This window comes from Penicillium concentricum (genome assembly GCF_028827145.1).
Source record: "Penicillium concentricum strain IBT 3081 chromosome Unknown utg000002l_segment0_segment0, whole genome shotgun sequence".
NCBI lineage: Eukaryota > Fungi > Ascomycota > Eurotiomycetes > Eurotiales > Aspergillaceae > Penicillium > Penicillium concentricum.
The window spans coordinates 10,021,439-10,034,277 of NW_026622755.1; the positions used below are offsets into that span (position 1 = coordinate 10,021,439).

The following is a 12,839-nucleotide window of genomic DNA, read 5'->3' on the forward strand; positions in this document are numbered from 1 at the left end:
AACACTCCTGCTCCCCCTTTGAGTCCCCTGAATACTTAACTCCTTTCTGTCCCCATCTATCTCTTTGTGTCTTTCTCTTTCCTCATCTATCCCCCTCACTTGTGTTGATACCCCACGTAACAAGATGGCGGAGGGTCTTGGAGCTCTGTTAGAGGCAAGCTTGGACCCCAGGCAAAACAAGGCAGGTGAGTTATAAGAATTGATCCTCGACTGCTGGAAGCAGAGTTGACTGATGTGTTTTTTTCCCTCTTTCAGCCGAGATTACTCTTCGTCAGGAAGAACAGAAGCCCGGTTTCTCGCTACAGCTTCTTCACATTACTGCATCGGAGACTTCACCTTACAACACACGCCTTGCTAGCGCTCTATGCTTCAAGAACTTCATCAAGCGCAACTGGACCGACGAAGATGGAAACTACAAGCTCCAACAAGATGAAGTTACCACTCTCAAGCGCGAATTGATCTCCCTGATGATCTCGGTTCCGCCAGGGATTCAGAGCCAGTTGGGTGAGGCTGTTAGTGTGATCGCCGACAGTGATTTCTGGGAGCGATGGGATACTCTCGTTGACGTAAGTTGCGACTCAACCACGCATTGTAATGCTATTTCTGATGACATGTTTTCTCCAGGACCTTGTCTCGAAGCTGTCACCTGGCAACCCCACCGTCAACATTGGTGTTTTGCAAGTCGCACACTCAATTTTCAAGAGATGGAGACCTTTGTTCCAGTCCGATGCACTCTACACCGAGATCAACCACGTTCTTGGCAAGTTCGGTACTCCGTTCCTGGCCCAGTTTGAGGTATCTTACTTTTTACCCATTTTTGCTTCGGCTGGCCGAATACTAACAAAACATAGGCACTGGATACCTACCTTGAGCAAAACAAGACCAACAAAGAGAACCTGACCCAGGGATTTAATCAGCTCAACCTGATGGTCAAGCTGTTCTACGACCTTTCCTCCCACGATCTCCCTCCCATGTTCGAAGACAATATCTCCGGAATCGCCACAATCTTCCTTAAATACTTGACCTATGATAACCAATTACTCCACACCGACGATGAGACAGAGGCTGGTCCGTTAGAATATGTTCGTGCTGGAATCTTTGAGGCCTTGACCCTCTACGTGCAGAAATACATGGATGTGTTCCAGCCTCACGTTGGACAGTTCATTGGGAGCTCGTGGAACTTCCTCACAACCATCGGCCAGGAGACCAAGTATGATATTTTGGTCAGCCGAGCATTGCACTTCTTGACATCTGTCGCGGGTATGCCCGAGCATGCCGCTTCTTTCCAAGCCGAGGAAACCCTAGGCCAGATTGTTGAAAAGGTCATTTTGCCGAATGTGAGCCTCCGCGAGTCCGACGAAGAACTCTTCGAGGATGAGCCAATCGAGTTCATTCGGCGGGACTTGGAAGGGTCCGACAGCGAGACCAGACGCCGAGCTGCCACTGATTTCCTCCGCAAACTGGCAGAGAAATTCGAAGAGCCAGTGACACAGGTTGTCCTCAAGTATACCCAGCACTACCTGGCCGAGTATGCCAAGGATTCGTCCAACTGGAAGGCCAAGGATACAGCGACGTACCTTTACTCCGCTATTGCCGCCAAGGGCACCGCGACCTCCTCGCACGGTGTCACTGCCACCAACCAGCTGGTCAGTATCACGGATTACTTCCAGCAGAACCTCGCCGCGGATCTGATCAACGAGGATGGTGTCCACCCTATCCTGAAGGTCGACGCTATCAAGTATCTGTACACTTTCCGCAGTATCATCACCAAGGAACAGTGGCAGCAGGTCCTCCCTGTGCTGGTGAAGCACTTGGCGTCGTCGAACTTTGTTGTCTACACCTACGCTGCCATTGCCTTGGAGCGAGTGCTTTTCCTCACTGACAACCAAGGACAGCCAGTCATTCCACCCACTGAAATCACCCCGCTTGCTAAGGATCTTCTCGAACACATCTTCCAGTTGATCCAGAGTGATCCTGCTCCTGAAAAAGTGCAAGAGAATGAGTTCTTGATGCGTTGCGTGATGCGGGTGTTGGTTGTCATCAAGGAGGGCGTGGTGCCTTTCACTGACGTCGTCCTCCAGCGCTTCATTAACATCACCAATATCATCAGCGCGAACCCAAGTAACCCACGGTTCTACTACTTCCACTTCGAAGCCCTGGGAGCCTTCATCCGGTATGTTCTTACACAATATCCTTTTTCGTTACCAAGTGCTAGAAGCTGACATCATGATAGATTTGCTGCTCCTGCCAATCCCGACAAGCTCGAGCAGGCTCTTTATGCACCATTCGCAGGTGTCCTCCAGAATGATGTGCAGGGTGAGTCAAAACAAAACGAAGTCGATATCCTTGTCAGAATGATCCCTTACTGACAAATTTCAGAATTCATGCCCTACGTTTTCCAGCTTTTTGCGGCGCTGCTCGAGGCCAACCCATCCGGCACCCTTCCCTCCTACTACCAGGAGCTTATTGGCCCTATCCTGATGCCCGTTATGTGGGACTCGAAGGGAAATATTCCTGCCTTGGTCAGGCTACTTTCCTCGATCATTCCCCGTGGTTCGCAGTTCATCATTGAACACAACCAGATCGAGCCCATCCTTGGTATCTTCCAAAAACTAGTTTCTACCAAGACTAATGAGAGCTTTGGCTTTGATCTCCTGGAGACAGTTGTTGCCAGCTTCCCACCGTTCGTATCACATGCCCCAAATGTTCACGTTCCTATGATCTGACTTCGCTTTCGCCAGAACTGCCCTTGAGAACTACTTTGTCATGATCATGCAGATCATTCTTCAGCGTCTGCAGAACTCAAAGACAGAGAATCTGACTCTTCGCTTTATCCGCTTCTTCCACTTCATCTCGGCCCAGGACAACAAGGGCTACAGCGCGGACTTTGTCATCCAGGTCACCGACAAGGTGCAAGAAGGGTATGTATCCTCACCCTATGCAAATTGCTCATATGCTAACTTATGCCTAGACTCTTTACCCCCATCTATGTCAATGTCATCCTTCCTGAAACCCAGAAGCTTGCCCGGCCTTTGGATCGCAAGACAGCTATCATCTCCTTCACCAAGACTCTTGCCAACTCGGAGGCCTTTGCCACTCGATACAGCCAGAAGGGATGGGGCTTCACCTGTACCGCCTTGCTCAAGCTCCTCGAGCTTCCGCCGCTGCCCGCCAGCAGGGATGATCTCATTAATGATGCAGACATCGAAGACATGTCCTTCGGTGTTGGATTTACCCCTCTGAACACCATCCGTGTCCAGCAGAAGGACCCGTGGCCCGAAACTGGTGCCGACCTCAAGGCTTGGGTGGGCTCATACCTGAAGGAGGCCGACAAGAAGCAGAATGGCCGCATTTCACAATTTGCCCAGGAGCGCCTTGATGACCAGTCGAAGACTGTGCTGGCAAGTTACATTTCTTAGTTGCTTTGCTATGACCCCATTCTGTTCCAAGAAACTAAAAAAGTTCAACCTATGTGCGTTTGCTTTCTCCTTCAGAGCAATGCAATCATTTTTTCCCAATTACCCACTACACCATATGCATGTTGCGATGAGACACTAGATCCATGAAATAAATGCTTGTTTGATTTTCCATTAGAAGAACATCCATGAGATTGTAGATCTCTAAAAGTAAACGCTCAAACACCAATGCAGTAGACCTACTATACAAAATCCCAAAACACATGCAACCTAGAGCTCACATCATACAATCTTTCCGGACTCTCCACAGGATTTAGACTCATTTCCAACCTCTGTTGTAGCCTCCGTACTTTTTCCGGATTCTCCAGCGGGTTTAGACTCATCTTCAACCTCCGCTGTACCCTCCCTCCTTTCTCCCTCTTCCTTTACATCGTCATCCCATATAATCTTGATCTCGTCCTCTTCCTCCTCAACAAATTCCCCTTCCTTTCCTGCCTCCCCAAGTTCCCGATACTTCCTCCTCGTCTTCTTCATCTTACTAGCCTTCTTCTTCTTCGCGGCGGCCGCCTTAATCGCAACCCGACTCTTATCCCCCTTTTCCTGCGCCTCGACTCTATCGGCGAGCAGCGAGCGTGCAATCTTCGCGTTCTGCGACTGTGAGCGCGTCGCTTGGCATTTGATTACCACCCCGCTGGGCCTGTGGATGATTTGGACGGCTGAGTTGGTTTTGTTCTAGGTTTTGTTAGTTCTGGTCTGCTAGTTGGGGATGGCGGTGGGGTCTGAGGAGAAAGAGGAGACGTAGGGTATATTCTAGGAATCCGATTGGGGGGGTGGGACATACTATCTTCTGTCCGCCAGGCCCGGTGCCTTTTAGGTAGGATATTGATATGTCGGCATCGTTGATCTTGAGCCGTGGGGGGAGGGGCTTTGCGGGGACGATGGGGGTTTGGCTGAAGAGTCGGACCGGGGCTGCAACTATTCGGGACGATGCCCACCAGTGTAGACGAGAGAGCATTGCTTTTGTTTGTGCTGTGGTTTGTAGAAGGTTGAGGTTATTGCCGCCGAGGTTTGCGATAAGAGATAAGCTTGAAGTATGCGCAGGTGTTTCGGAGTTTTATTTTCTTTTGGATCCTTTGGGTTGTTTTCTGACTTGAAGAATTTAAGCTTGGTAGCTTAGGTCAATGGAAGTTCCAAGCCATTGGATATGCTTTTGCTTTTGATGTTTATATGAAGCTAATAGTACATCTACGCTCAATATTGTACCTAGGTAGTCTGCAACGGCATGACAGAAGTACTCCGTACAATTGAGACCAATGGCTTAAATGGTTAGATGTATTGAGGAGATACATAGGATATGCTATGCAATTCATAGATGTGTAGAATTATACTATCTAATGTGCCATCTAAATTGTACAGATTATACACTCTGAAACACGAAGTACTGGGTACTTGAAACTCAGGCGTGAAGTAAGGGTTAACATGTGTACTGGGTACAAACTCTCGCGGCAAACACGGAAAGGGGAAGGGTTTTGCAGTTCCCCCAGCTTCACAAACTCTTATCCGCCCTCTCTTCTTTACTTCTATCGTCGATCCACCTCAACGTCTTCGTATCTATACGCTCTTCCTAATTGTAACGAACATCCCTCAATCGCTTACATCCCCGCGATACCCGGCGACCTCACGTCAACACTTCCCGAGCCGTGTTGATTTGAAACACTATCGCTCACTTTTCCCCTTCACAACTCCACGATCCGGCCAGGCCTACATACAGTGCTCGTGTTGCATACTGTCTCCGGGATCAGCTGCTCTCGTTTGTCCCCGGCGGTACTTGGTGGAAGGAAAATTTTTTTTGAACGAACGGCACCGCAAGCTACAACACACAACGAAAGACCGGAGCATCATATAAATCCTCTGAATACCCCACAATCATGGACTTCATTATCTGGGCCGTGTCTAGCCTCTTCCGCTGGATGCGATTGAAGGTCTACCAGTATGAGGTGACCTTCTCCCTCTACATGCTGACTCCGATCGAGAAGTTCATCTTCAGTACGTTGCGCCTGTCTCCGGTCCAAAATACTCTTAGTACGCCATGCTGACCTTTAATTCCCTTCTAGACACACTACTCCTTGGCCTCATCGGTATGATCGCAATGGGCACTTACATTTACCTGCCCGACCACCTCCGCGCCATCTACGGCCGCCTCTACTACTACTGGGCCGGCGAGCGGTTGTTCAGTTCCGGTCGGTTGTCAATCAGCTCAGTCTTTGGCGAAAATGGCATGGCCACTCAAATTGGGGACATGATGTACGAGACGGCAAAGAACGCCGCGGCCACCTCGACCGAGCGCATGGCTGAACTGTGAATAAAAGCCCGACACGCATAATGTTTGCATTTACATTCTCCGTTGCCAAGAGAGGAACTGTCTAATACCCTTTGGAATTTTAAATTTCATGTCCAAGGGAACCTCGTATCCACTCTTTCTGTCGGCCGGCGTTCTTGTGTTATCGGAACTTCGGCATTCCCATGGCTTGCATTGTCGCAGTGCGGCGGGTTACATTATTATTAATTCTTGTCTTTTCTTTTTTGGGGGTCATTTGCACCACACTGTGTATAGATATGCCTTTTTCCAGGCAGAGTTATGTGGTCGATTGATACCAGTTTTTGTTATCATTGGAACGTGATCATGAAGTTGATATTTGCACACTTTTACAGAATGATGTACAGGAAATGTAGATGATAAATGGTAGAAAAAAGTAATATGATGTTGAATACTGCAACATAAAATGAAAACCCCAGAACGCCCTCGATGCCCAGAGCAGAGTGTTGTACAAGTAAACCAATCATCAGCACATGTGTAAATCCCCGGGAAGATGCCAATCTTGTCCTCAGTCATTATCTATCCCCCAAAAGAGAGGGAAGAGGAACATCAATGACTGATTTCACAAAGGCCCTTTCCCCTCCGGAGACTTAGACAATAAGCGCATGTCGTGTTCCAGACCACGCCACCAGCCCCTCTCAATAATACCCGCTAATTGCAGCCTCATTGCTCACTCTGTGTTGACTGGAGCTGTGCCTGTGCTTGCGCCTGAGCCTGTGCCTCCGCCGCCTGTCTCCGCTCCCGCTTCATGGCATCCACCATGCGCATACGCGCCAGTTCCTGGTCAATCTCGGCCTTATCCAGCGGAATCTTGTGCGATTGCTCAGCAGTGGGCCAGAAGTTCTTTGTGGCAAAGCGGTCGTCGAGATTGGTACCAAAATAGTACATCCAGCCGATGGGGAAGAGGACGTACATCCCGAACTACATGGACTCCGTTAGTCCTAAGAATAGGCGATGGAAGCTGGGAGCTGGTGTTGCCTGCCCAAGAGTCTTTCTCGTTAGCTACGCACCTTGAGGACTTCGAGGTTGCCTCCCTGCAACTTGCGGAAGATTTGCGACATTGTATGGGTTTGGTGCGATGCTTTTTTTCTTCGAGGTTTGGGCTTCGAGTATTGCTAATAGTGTGTATTGAGGTTCGATGTTATTTTTGGGATGCGCTCAATTGGTAATCTAGCCCAATTCCAGCAGACAGAGAGCAGCGATGATATGGAGGTTGATCTTCAATCGCCGAATGGTGCCATGGCCTGTGGACCAGTCACGGGCGTGATGACTTGAATTTGAGCAAACAAGACAAACATTGTGTTATTCCTGCCTCAGGCGCCAATCTGTAGTTCACCGCGGGCCTCGGCTCCCCGCAAACTCACCTTTGTACCCGGATATCCTACATAGAGACGACTAATAAAACATTAAATCCCACTTCAATTGCGTATTCCATTGAACAGTTATATTCTACAATATACTGTAACAATGTCGAACGAACAAATCATTACCGTTACCTACCAAGATCGCGTAGCGATCGTGAGACTCAACCGCCCTGACAAGCTAAACGCTCTCAATGGCGATCTGTACTACCTTCTAGGCGAGCGTCTACGCGAGATTGACTCACGAGAGGATATCTTTATCACAGTCCTGACCGGAACAGGTCGTTTCTTCTCTGCGTATGTCATCCACAGCCACAGCCCAGCCTTAGATATCCCACAACTATGTCCCAAAAAGGAAACTTGACAAGATCTACTATATCTAACACTCGTGTCTTTTCAGCGGAGCCGATGTAACAAGCGCGCGTCCCGACGGCGGTGATCTCAACTCAAGCGCGCGTCGCGAGTTAGTCAAGGGCTTCGTCGCAAATAACGTCGACGTCACCCGCACCTTCTACAACCATTCCAAGATCCTCGTTGTCGCCCTGAACGGCCCCGCTGTCGGTCTTTCAGCCGCCCTGGTTGCCCACGCTGATTTCATCTACGCTGCCCCACACACATTCATCCTGACCCCCTTCTCCTCGCTCGGCCTTGTTGCTGAAGGCGGCGCTAGCCGCGCATTCGTTGAGCGTCTCGGAATCGCCAAGGCGAATGAGGCGCTCCTCATGAGCAAGCGGATTACCTGTGACGAGCTTGTTTCCACTGGCTTTGTTAATAAGGTTATTACGCCGGAGTCTGGGAAGAAGGATGACTCTGATGGGTTCTTGAAGAAGGTGCTTGAGGAGGTTGAGGATCGTCTTGGCACGCACTTGAATCAGACTAGTCTCTTGGGGATTAAGGAGCTGGTAAGACGGCCTGAGAGGGAGATTTTGGATCGTCAGAATGGTCTTGAGGCATTTATGGGCCTTGAGCGCTTTATGAAGGGATTCCCACAGAAAGAGTTCCAGAGGTTGGCGTCTGGTGAGAAGAGACATAAGCTTTAGTTGCTGGATGGTGTTTTTGTATATAGTTACCAGAGGTTACGGTTGCCTCTTCTACGGCCTCACTTGAGTACATACCTTTCCGGGGTCTTTCCGGTGTAAGCATTCAGGGGGCCGAGTGTCGTTTTATACGTTATTTTGATCTTCAAGGCGAAGCATAGAAGTAATAAACACAACATCAGAAGAGTCTAATCATTCAATCAAACCTGCCGGGTTCTTGATATGATATAGTATATGTACAACCTTTGTCCCTAAATATGCTGAAAGGTCTGTCTAGGTAGGTGATTGTGACTACTGCAGACCGAGGGCGACAAACATATTGATTTTTATTCGTTGAAAATGCGTATAATGGCCTGTAATGCACGATGCAGCTTTGTAATTACCATAAATTCATTTCCCTGCTATAGTCAAACGCCATTAGACCAAGAATCCATGCTTTTATCCCACCTAGCGCTTTGAGCTGAGGTTAGTTTATTCAGAGTCACTGCCAGCATCCCGATCCTCTTGCTGCTGCTTCTTCAAGATATCGTGCCACTGGCCCATGAATTCACTCATGCCACCAGGCCCCTCAAGCGAAGCATCAACTAGCTCCCTCGGCACCTTGTGAGCCGAATACTGAGTGGAGCTAAATGCGTACGCCTCGGGATCATCCTTCTTGATGAGACGGAATTCCGGAAGGAAGGGGGCTTGTTCGTCATCTCCTTCGGCACCCTCATGTTCTTCCTCTGAGTCGGAAGAACCCAAACTATCATCTTTTTCAAGCTCTTCCGCTGTGCCAGTAGAGATAATCTTCCCATCATGGAGTGAGATTCTCACAAACTCTTCCGCTCCATCATCTTCTTCCTCTTGCACACCAATCGGATCCTTCATCCGGAGAATCTCCAACCAACTATACAGCAACGGGTCGGTACGCTGCGCCCACGGATTGATATCAATCAACCAGACACGCTGGTGTGGTGCGGGGATGTACACATCGAATACGAAGTTGGATTCGGGGAATGTGTCTTTGAGCTTCTCATCGAAGAATGACTGGATCCGAGACCGGAGCATATCACGCATGGGGAAGAGGAAGTCGAAATGGTTCTGATCGCGCTGGGTCATGCACAGCAGGACGCGGTTGCGCACAAAGCAGCGGAATTCGAGCGAGGGGTTGAAGTTGACATATTTGCGGAGAACCAGAGAATACGGCACATCCGGCAGCGGTGAGTCAACGGTGGATGCAGGTTCGTCGATGGTTGCATCCGGCACACAGTCGTCGAAGGGATGATCTAAATCATGGGTGATGAAGTCGCTGCTTTTTAGGAGGAGGTAGATATCATTCGGAGAACGGCATTGGGTGTCGTTTGTGGCGGCCATGAATGCTGCATCTTTGGGAGCACTCCAGTTTAATTTAGGTGTAACAATGCCGCCGAGATCAGATATGGTATTCTTGATCTGAGTGTGGATATCCTGCCACTCTGAAGATGGATCATGCTCCTCCTCGCCCGAGTCGGAGAATGTGTCTAGGTTATCATCATCGGTTGGGGCGACGGTCTCGGGTGGAAGAACGATGCCGTCGGAGCGGAGGTATTCAACAAAAGCAGCGCTCAATGGGATAACGCGCGACTTGGGTGCAAGGGTGCGGTACCTAGAACTTCAATCAGATATGTTTGATGTTGAGTCATATATGGAAGCTTACCGCGGATGCCAGTCATGATAAGAGCAATGCAAGATATGGGAGTAGGTGGTGGGCGGGAAAGGGAGGCGATCTGGGAGATCATTAGATGAGAACTCTGCCATAGAAGCGTCCGACTCAAGCAACGGCATATTGGATATCTCTTGTGTAAAATATAAGACCGTTGACGATGTCCGGATGGCCAATCTCCCCTCGGTGGCGGGGGACTTTTTCTGCCATCATGTGACGATAGCGATAAGGCCGGTCCAGGGGTCTAAGGCGCTCAGGCATCCGTGTCGCATGGATTACTTGTTCTCTATAAGCCAACGGTCTCATCATATACTCCGCCAGCATGGCCCCTGAGGCGCCTGATCCTCAAAGCTTGAAGTCATGGCACGATGCATTCCAATATCCAATTCCAACGGTCCGCCGTGTGGAACAGGAGCTGCGCCGGGACATCACGAGCAATAAGGAGAAGCTCCGAGCTCTCGTGGGGTAGGTGATTGATTTGCCAGAGTAGCTGTTTCTTTGCTAATCATGGTATAATTTGATCTTAGAACCCGATATCGTGACTTAGTTGGAACCGCTGAGACGATTGTGGCCATGAACCGAGACATTCAAGACGTGGAATCCATTCTGGCTGATGTTGGACGCCGGTGCAACCCCCGAATTATAGAAAGGAAGCATGTTCATCTCCGGCAAATAAAGACCGGTGATGCTGAGAAAGGTACGATAACTAGTCCTGGGGAAAATCAGGAATTAGTAGCTGATATTGTGAGCATAGACGCAGAGAAGCACGCATTTGGAGCGCAGCTTTCTCTCCTTCACCGCTGTACAACCTCTATCAGTCGGCTTTTGCGACGTCGCAGCTCGCTTCTGTTAATTGCGAAGATTCTAGTTGTTTCCCGGTTACTACACAAAACATTATCGCAACACGAAGCACTCCCCCCATTCATTGATGATCTCCGGAACCAGTTAGCCTCTCTCCGGCGAACACTCCTCAAAAGAATTGATCAGCGTCTTGCCTCCACAGGCGCTACAGAAGATACTATCATTGAATCACTGGCCGCCTATTGCCTTGCAACGAGCTCTTCTTCCGATGATGCGATCGATCATTTCCACAAAGTGCGCCTGGACGTCATTGTTAGCCAGTTGGATGTGTCTTGTGAGAATATTCCCAGAGCCCTCCAGCTGTTTGTTCGGACACTGCAGGCCTCAAAGGTCTTGCGATCCCGTCAATTTCCAGATGTGCTCTCAAAGCTTAAAGCTCGGCCTCTCCTCGCAGACCCAGAGATCCTGAGTCTAGATGGGCTGGAGGTTGAAGTTCTTGGCCGCTGGGTAGCTCCAGAAGTCAAAAATTTCACACCCTGGATCAAGCTCAGCGAATTGAACAGAACAGAGGGCGTGGAATCAACCAAGGAATGGTCGCTTCAGGCTTTCGAGAGATTCTCCGAAGGCTGCCAAAAGAGCCTGGCTCACAGCACCGATTTCTCCGAGCTGCTCTCACTCCGTTCAGAGACCGTAGAATTGTGGCTATCATCCTGGGGCTCGACTATCATTCACAGCTCAGTGGACATCCTCGAAAGTCTTCGAAATATCTTCAATGGCCAGCTTGCTAGAATCCTAAATGTGAAAGCACAAAGCCTAGGCGAAGTCGGCACTCAGGTTTCATCTATAATATCAGACTGGGAGACCATCGACCATAACCCCGTTGGATCTCTATGGGATGTCGATATTATTACCGCAGAATACACAAACGGCGCACAGACATTTAAACAAACCGTCGCAGACAGATTATTGGGTCGTGACGAAGACGTCTCTACCGTTCTTATGAAGTATCAAGCATGGCTGGCCTCAATCCAAGAAGTCAACGAATCCATCGACTCTCTCCGCCGCACGCGATGGACCGACATTCTCGTCGGAGGCGAAGTCGAAGATGAAGATATCGACATCACACCCCGACTCAACGAAGATGACCCCCGACACCTATCCGATTCTCTCCAATCTGCCGTTCGCGACGCATTCGCCAATCTCCAGACATCACTCAGCAGCGCTTTCAAGTCATTCGAGTCCTCGCATTCAAGCGAAAAAGCCACTTTCCTACTGAGGCTTATACGACTCGTCCGGCGAGATATCCCCGCCGGCTTTGTATCTGGAGACTTTGTCTTCTCGAACGAAATCCTCCCTGCTCTACAGAAGCTGCTTGCAGCAGAAGTAGTCGCCAAGGCTGGATCGCTGAGCTTGGTCCCGTCCCCGAAGACCAACCCCCAGACAGGCAAGATTAAGACCGTGCCCGGCAGATCACTCTGGGAAGGCGAGCCTGCCATACCGGTTCAGCCCTCTGCTTCGAGCTTCAAGCTCCTGCGCCGTCTCACTTCCTCGATGGATACCTGCGGATTGGACCTGTGGGATCCGTCCACTGTGCAGGCATTGAAGCAGGAATTGAAAATGAAACTTGAGGCGGTTATCTCATCTGCTTTGGATGATCTCGACAGTGAAGATCCCCCTAGCAAGGCTGAGATCAAGGATGACCAACCCGCTGCCAACGGAGATGAGGATAAGGAAGATGAGACCTCGGAGAAACCAGAGACCCAAAGCCCGGATCTAGATCAATTTGAAGGTCTACGTGATTGGAAGGTTCAGCTCTTCTTCGACTCTTTGTATTTGTCTCAGATGCTCGGTGAGCGAAATCAGCTGGCTGGTGTCGTCGAGCGTGCTCAGAAGAGCTCTGGTTCCAGTGTGGAGACCGTGAAGACTATCAAGAAGCTTGCAACTGAGTACTGGACTCGGACGGAGCTGCTGTTTGGTCTCTTGGCAAGACCCTGAGTTCTTCTCTAGGGATATGCTGCATCTTGCCAAATATCCATCTATGCTTTACATTATCTTTTTCACATGAAGCAGTGGATACATAATGTACTTGAATGTATCTTCGAGCAGAAAATACACTGTTCCATAGTACGCAGACAAGAATCCATTACAGAGTACGTAGACAAT

At 49.5% G+C, this 12,839-nt stretch overlaps 7 protein-coding genes across 7 annotated transcripts; 4 read left to right on the forward strand and 3 right to left on the reverse strand.

Annotated features, from left to right (window-relative positions):
• Positions 1-124: 124 nt before the first annotated feature.
• N7517_007536 (uncharacterized protein) lies at positions 125-3,419 on the forward strand (the record flags this gene model as incomplete). Its single annotated transcript, XM_056725266.1, has 8 exons — positions 125-185; positions 256-566; positions 625-795; positions 852-2,173; positions 2,234-2,316; positions 2,380-2,683; positions 2,742-2,921; positions 2,972-3,419. The coding sequence occupies 8 exons, from the start codon at positions 125-127 to the stop codon at positions 3,417-3,419; spliced, it is 2,880 nt and encodes a 959-aa protein (XP_056581516.1).
• Positions 3,420-3,704: 285 nt separating this feature from the next.
• On the reverse strand, positions 3,705-4,431 carry N7517_007537 (peptide chain release factor family protein; the record flags this gene model as incomplete). Its single annotated transcript, XM_056725267.1, has 2 exons — positions 3,705-4,148; positions 4,258-4,431. Coding segments are annotated over 2 exons (618 nt in total), but the record flags the coding sequence as incomplete, so codon positions are not given.
• A 913-nt stretch (positions 4,432-5,344) lies between these two features.
• N7517_007538 (serine palmitoyltransferase small subunit family protein) lies at positions 5,345-5,778 on the forward strand (the record flags this gene model as incomplete). Its single annotated transcript, XM_056725268.1, has 2 exons — positions 5,345-5,462; positions 5,531-5,778. The coding sequence occupies 2 exons, from the start codon at positions 5,345-5,347 to the stop codon at positions 5,776-5,778; spliced, it is 366 nt and encodes a 121-aa protein (XP_056581518.1).
• Positions 5,779-6,456: 678 nt separating this feature from the next.
• On the reverse strand, positions 6,457-6,854 carry N7517_007539 (uncharacterized protein; the record flags this gene model as incomplete). The annotated part of the gene is made up of 2 exons (XM_056725269.1): positions 6,457-6,714; positions 6,804-6,854. The coding sequence occupies 2 exons, from the start codon at positions 6,852-6,854 to the stop codon at positions 6,457-6,459; spliced, it is 309 nt and encodes a 102-aa protein (XP_056581519.1).
• Positions 6,855-7,260: 406 nt separating this feature from the next.
• N7517_007540 (dodecenoyl-CoA isomerase) lies at positions 7,261-8,194 on the forward strand (the record flags this gene model as incomplete). The annotated part of the gene is made up of 2 exons (XM_056725270.1): positions 7,261-7,451; positions 7,555-8,194. 2 exons carry the CDS (start codon positions 7,261-7,263, stop codon positions 8,192-8,194), a joined length of 831 nt encoding a protein of 276 aa, XP_056581520.1.
• A 468-nt stretch (positions 8,195-8,662) lies between these two features.
• Positions 8,663-9,997, reverse strand: cdc123 (cell proliferation protein CDC123; the record flags this gene model as incomplete). The annotated part of the gene is made up of 2 exons (XM_056725271.1): positions 8,663-9,818; positions 9,870-9,997. The coding sequence occupies 2 exons, from the start codon at positions 9,995-9,997 to the stop codon at positions 8,663-8,665; spliced, it is 1,284 nt and encodes a 427-aa protein (XP_056581521.1).
• A 200-nt stretch (positions 9,998-10,197) lies between these two features.
• Positions 10,198-12,671, forward strand: N7517_007542 (COG1/VPS51 family protein; the record flags this gene model as incomplete). The annotated part of the gene is made up of 2 exons (XM_056725272.1): positions 10,198-10,340; positions 10,403-12,671. The coding sequence occupies 2 exons, from the start codon at positions 10,198-10,200 to the stop codon at positions 12,669-12,671; spliced, it is 2,412 nt and encodes an 803-aa protein (XP_056581522.1).
• Between the last annotated feature and the right edge of the window lie 168 nt (positions 12,672-12,839).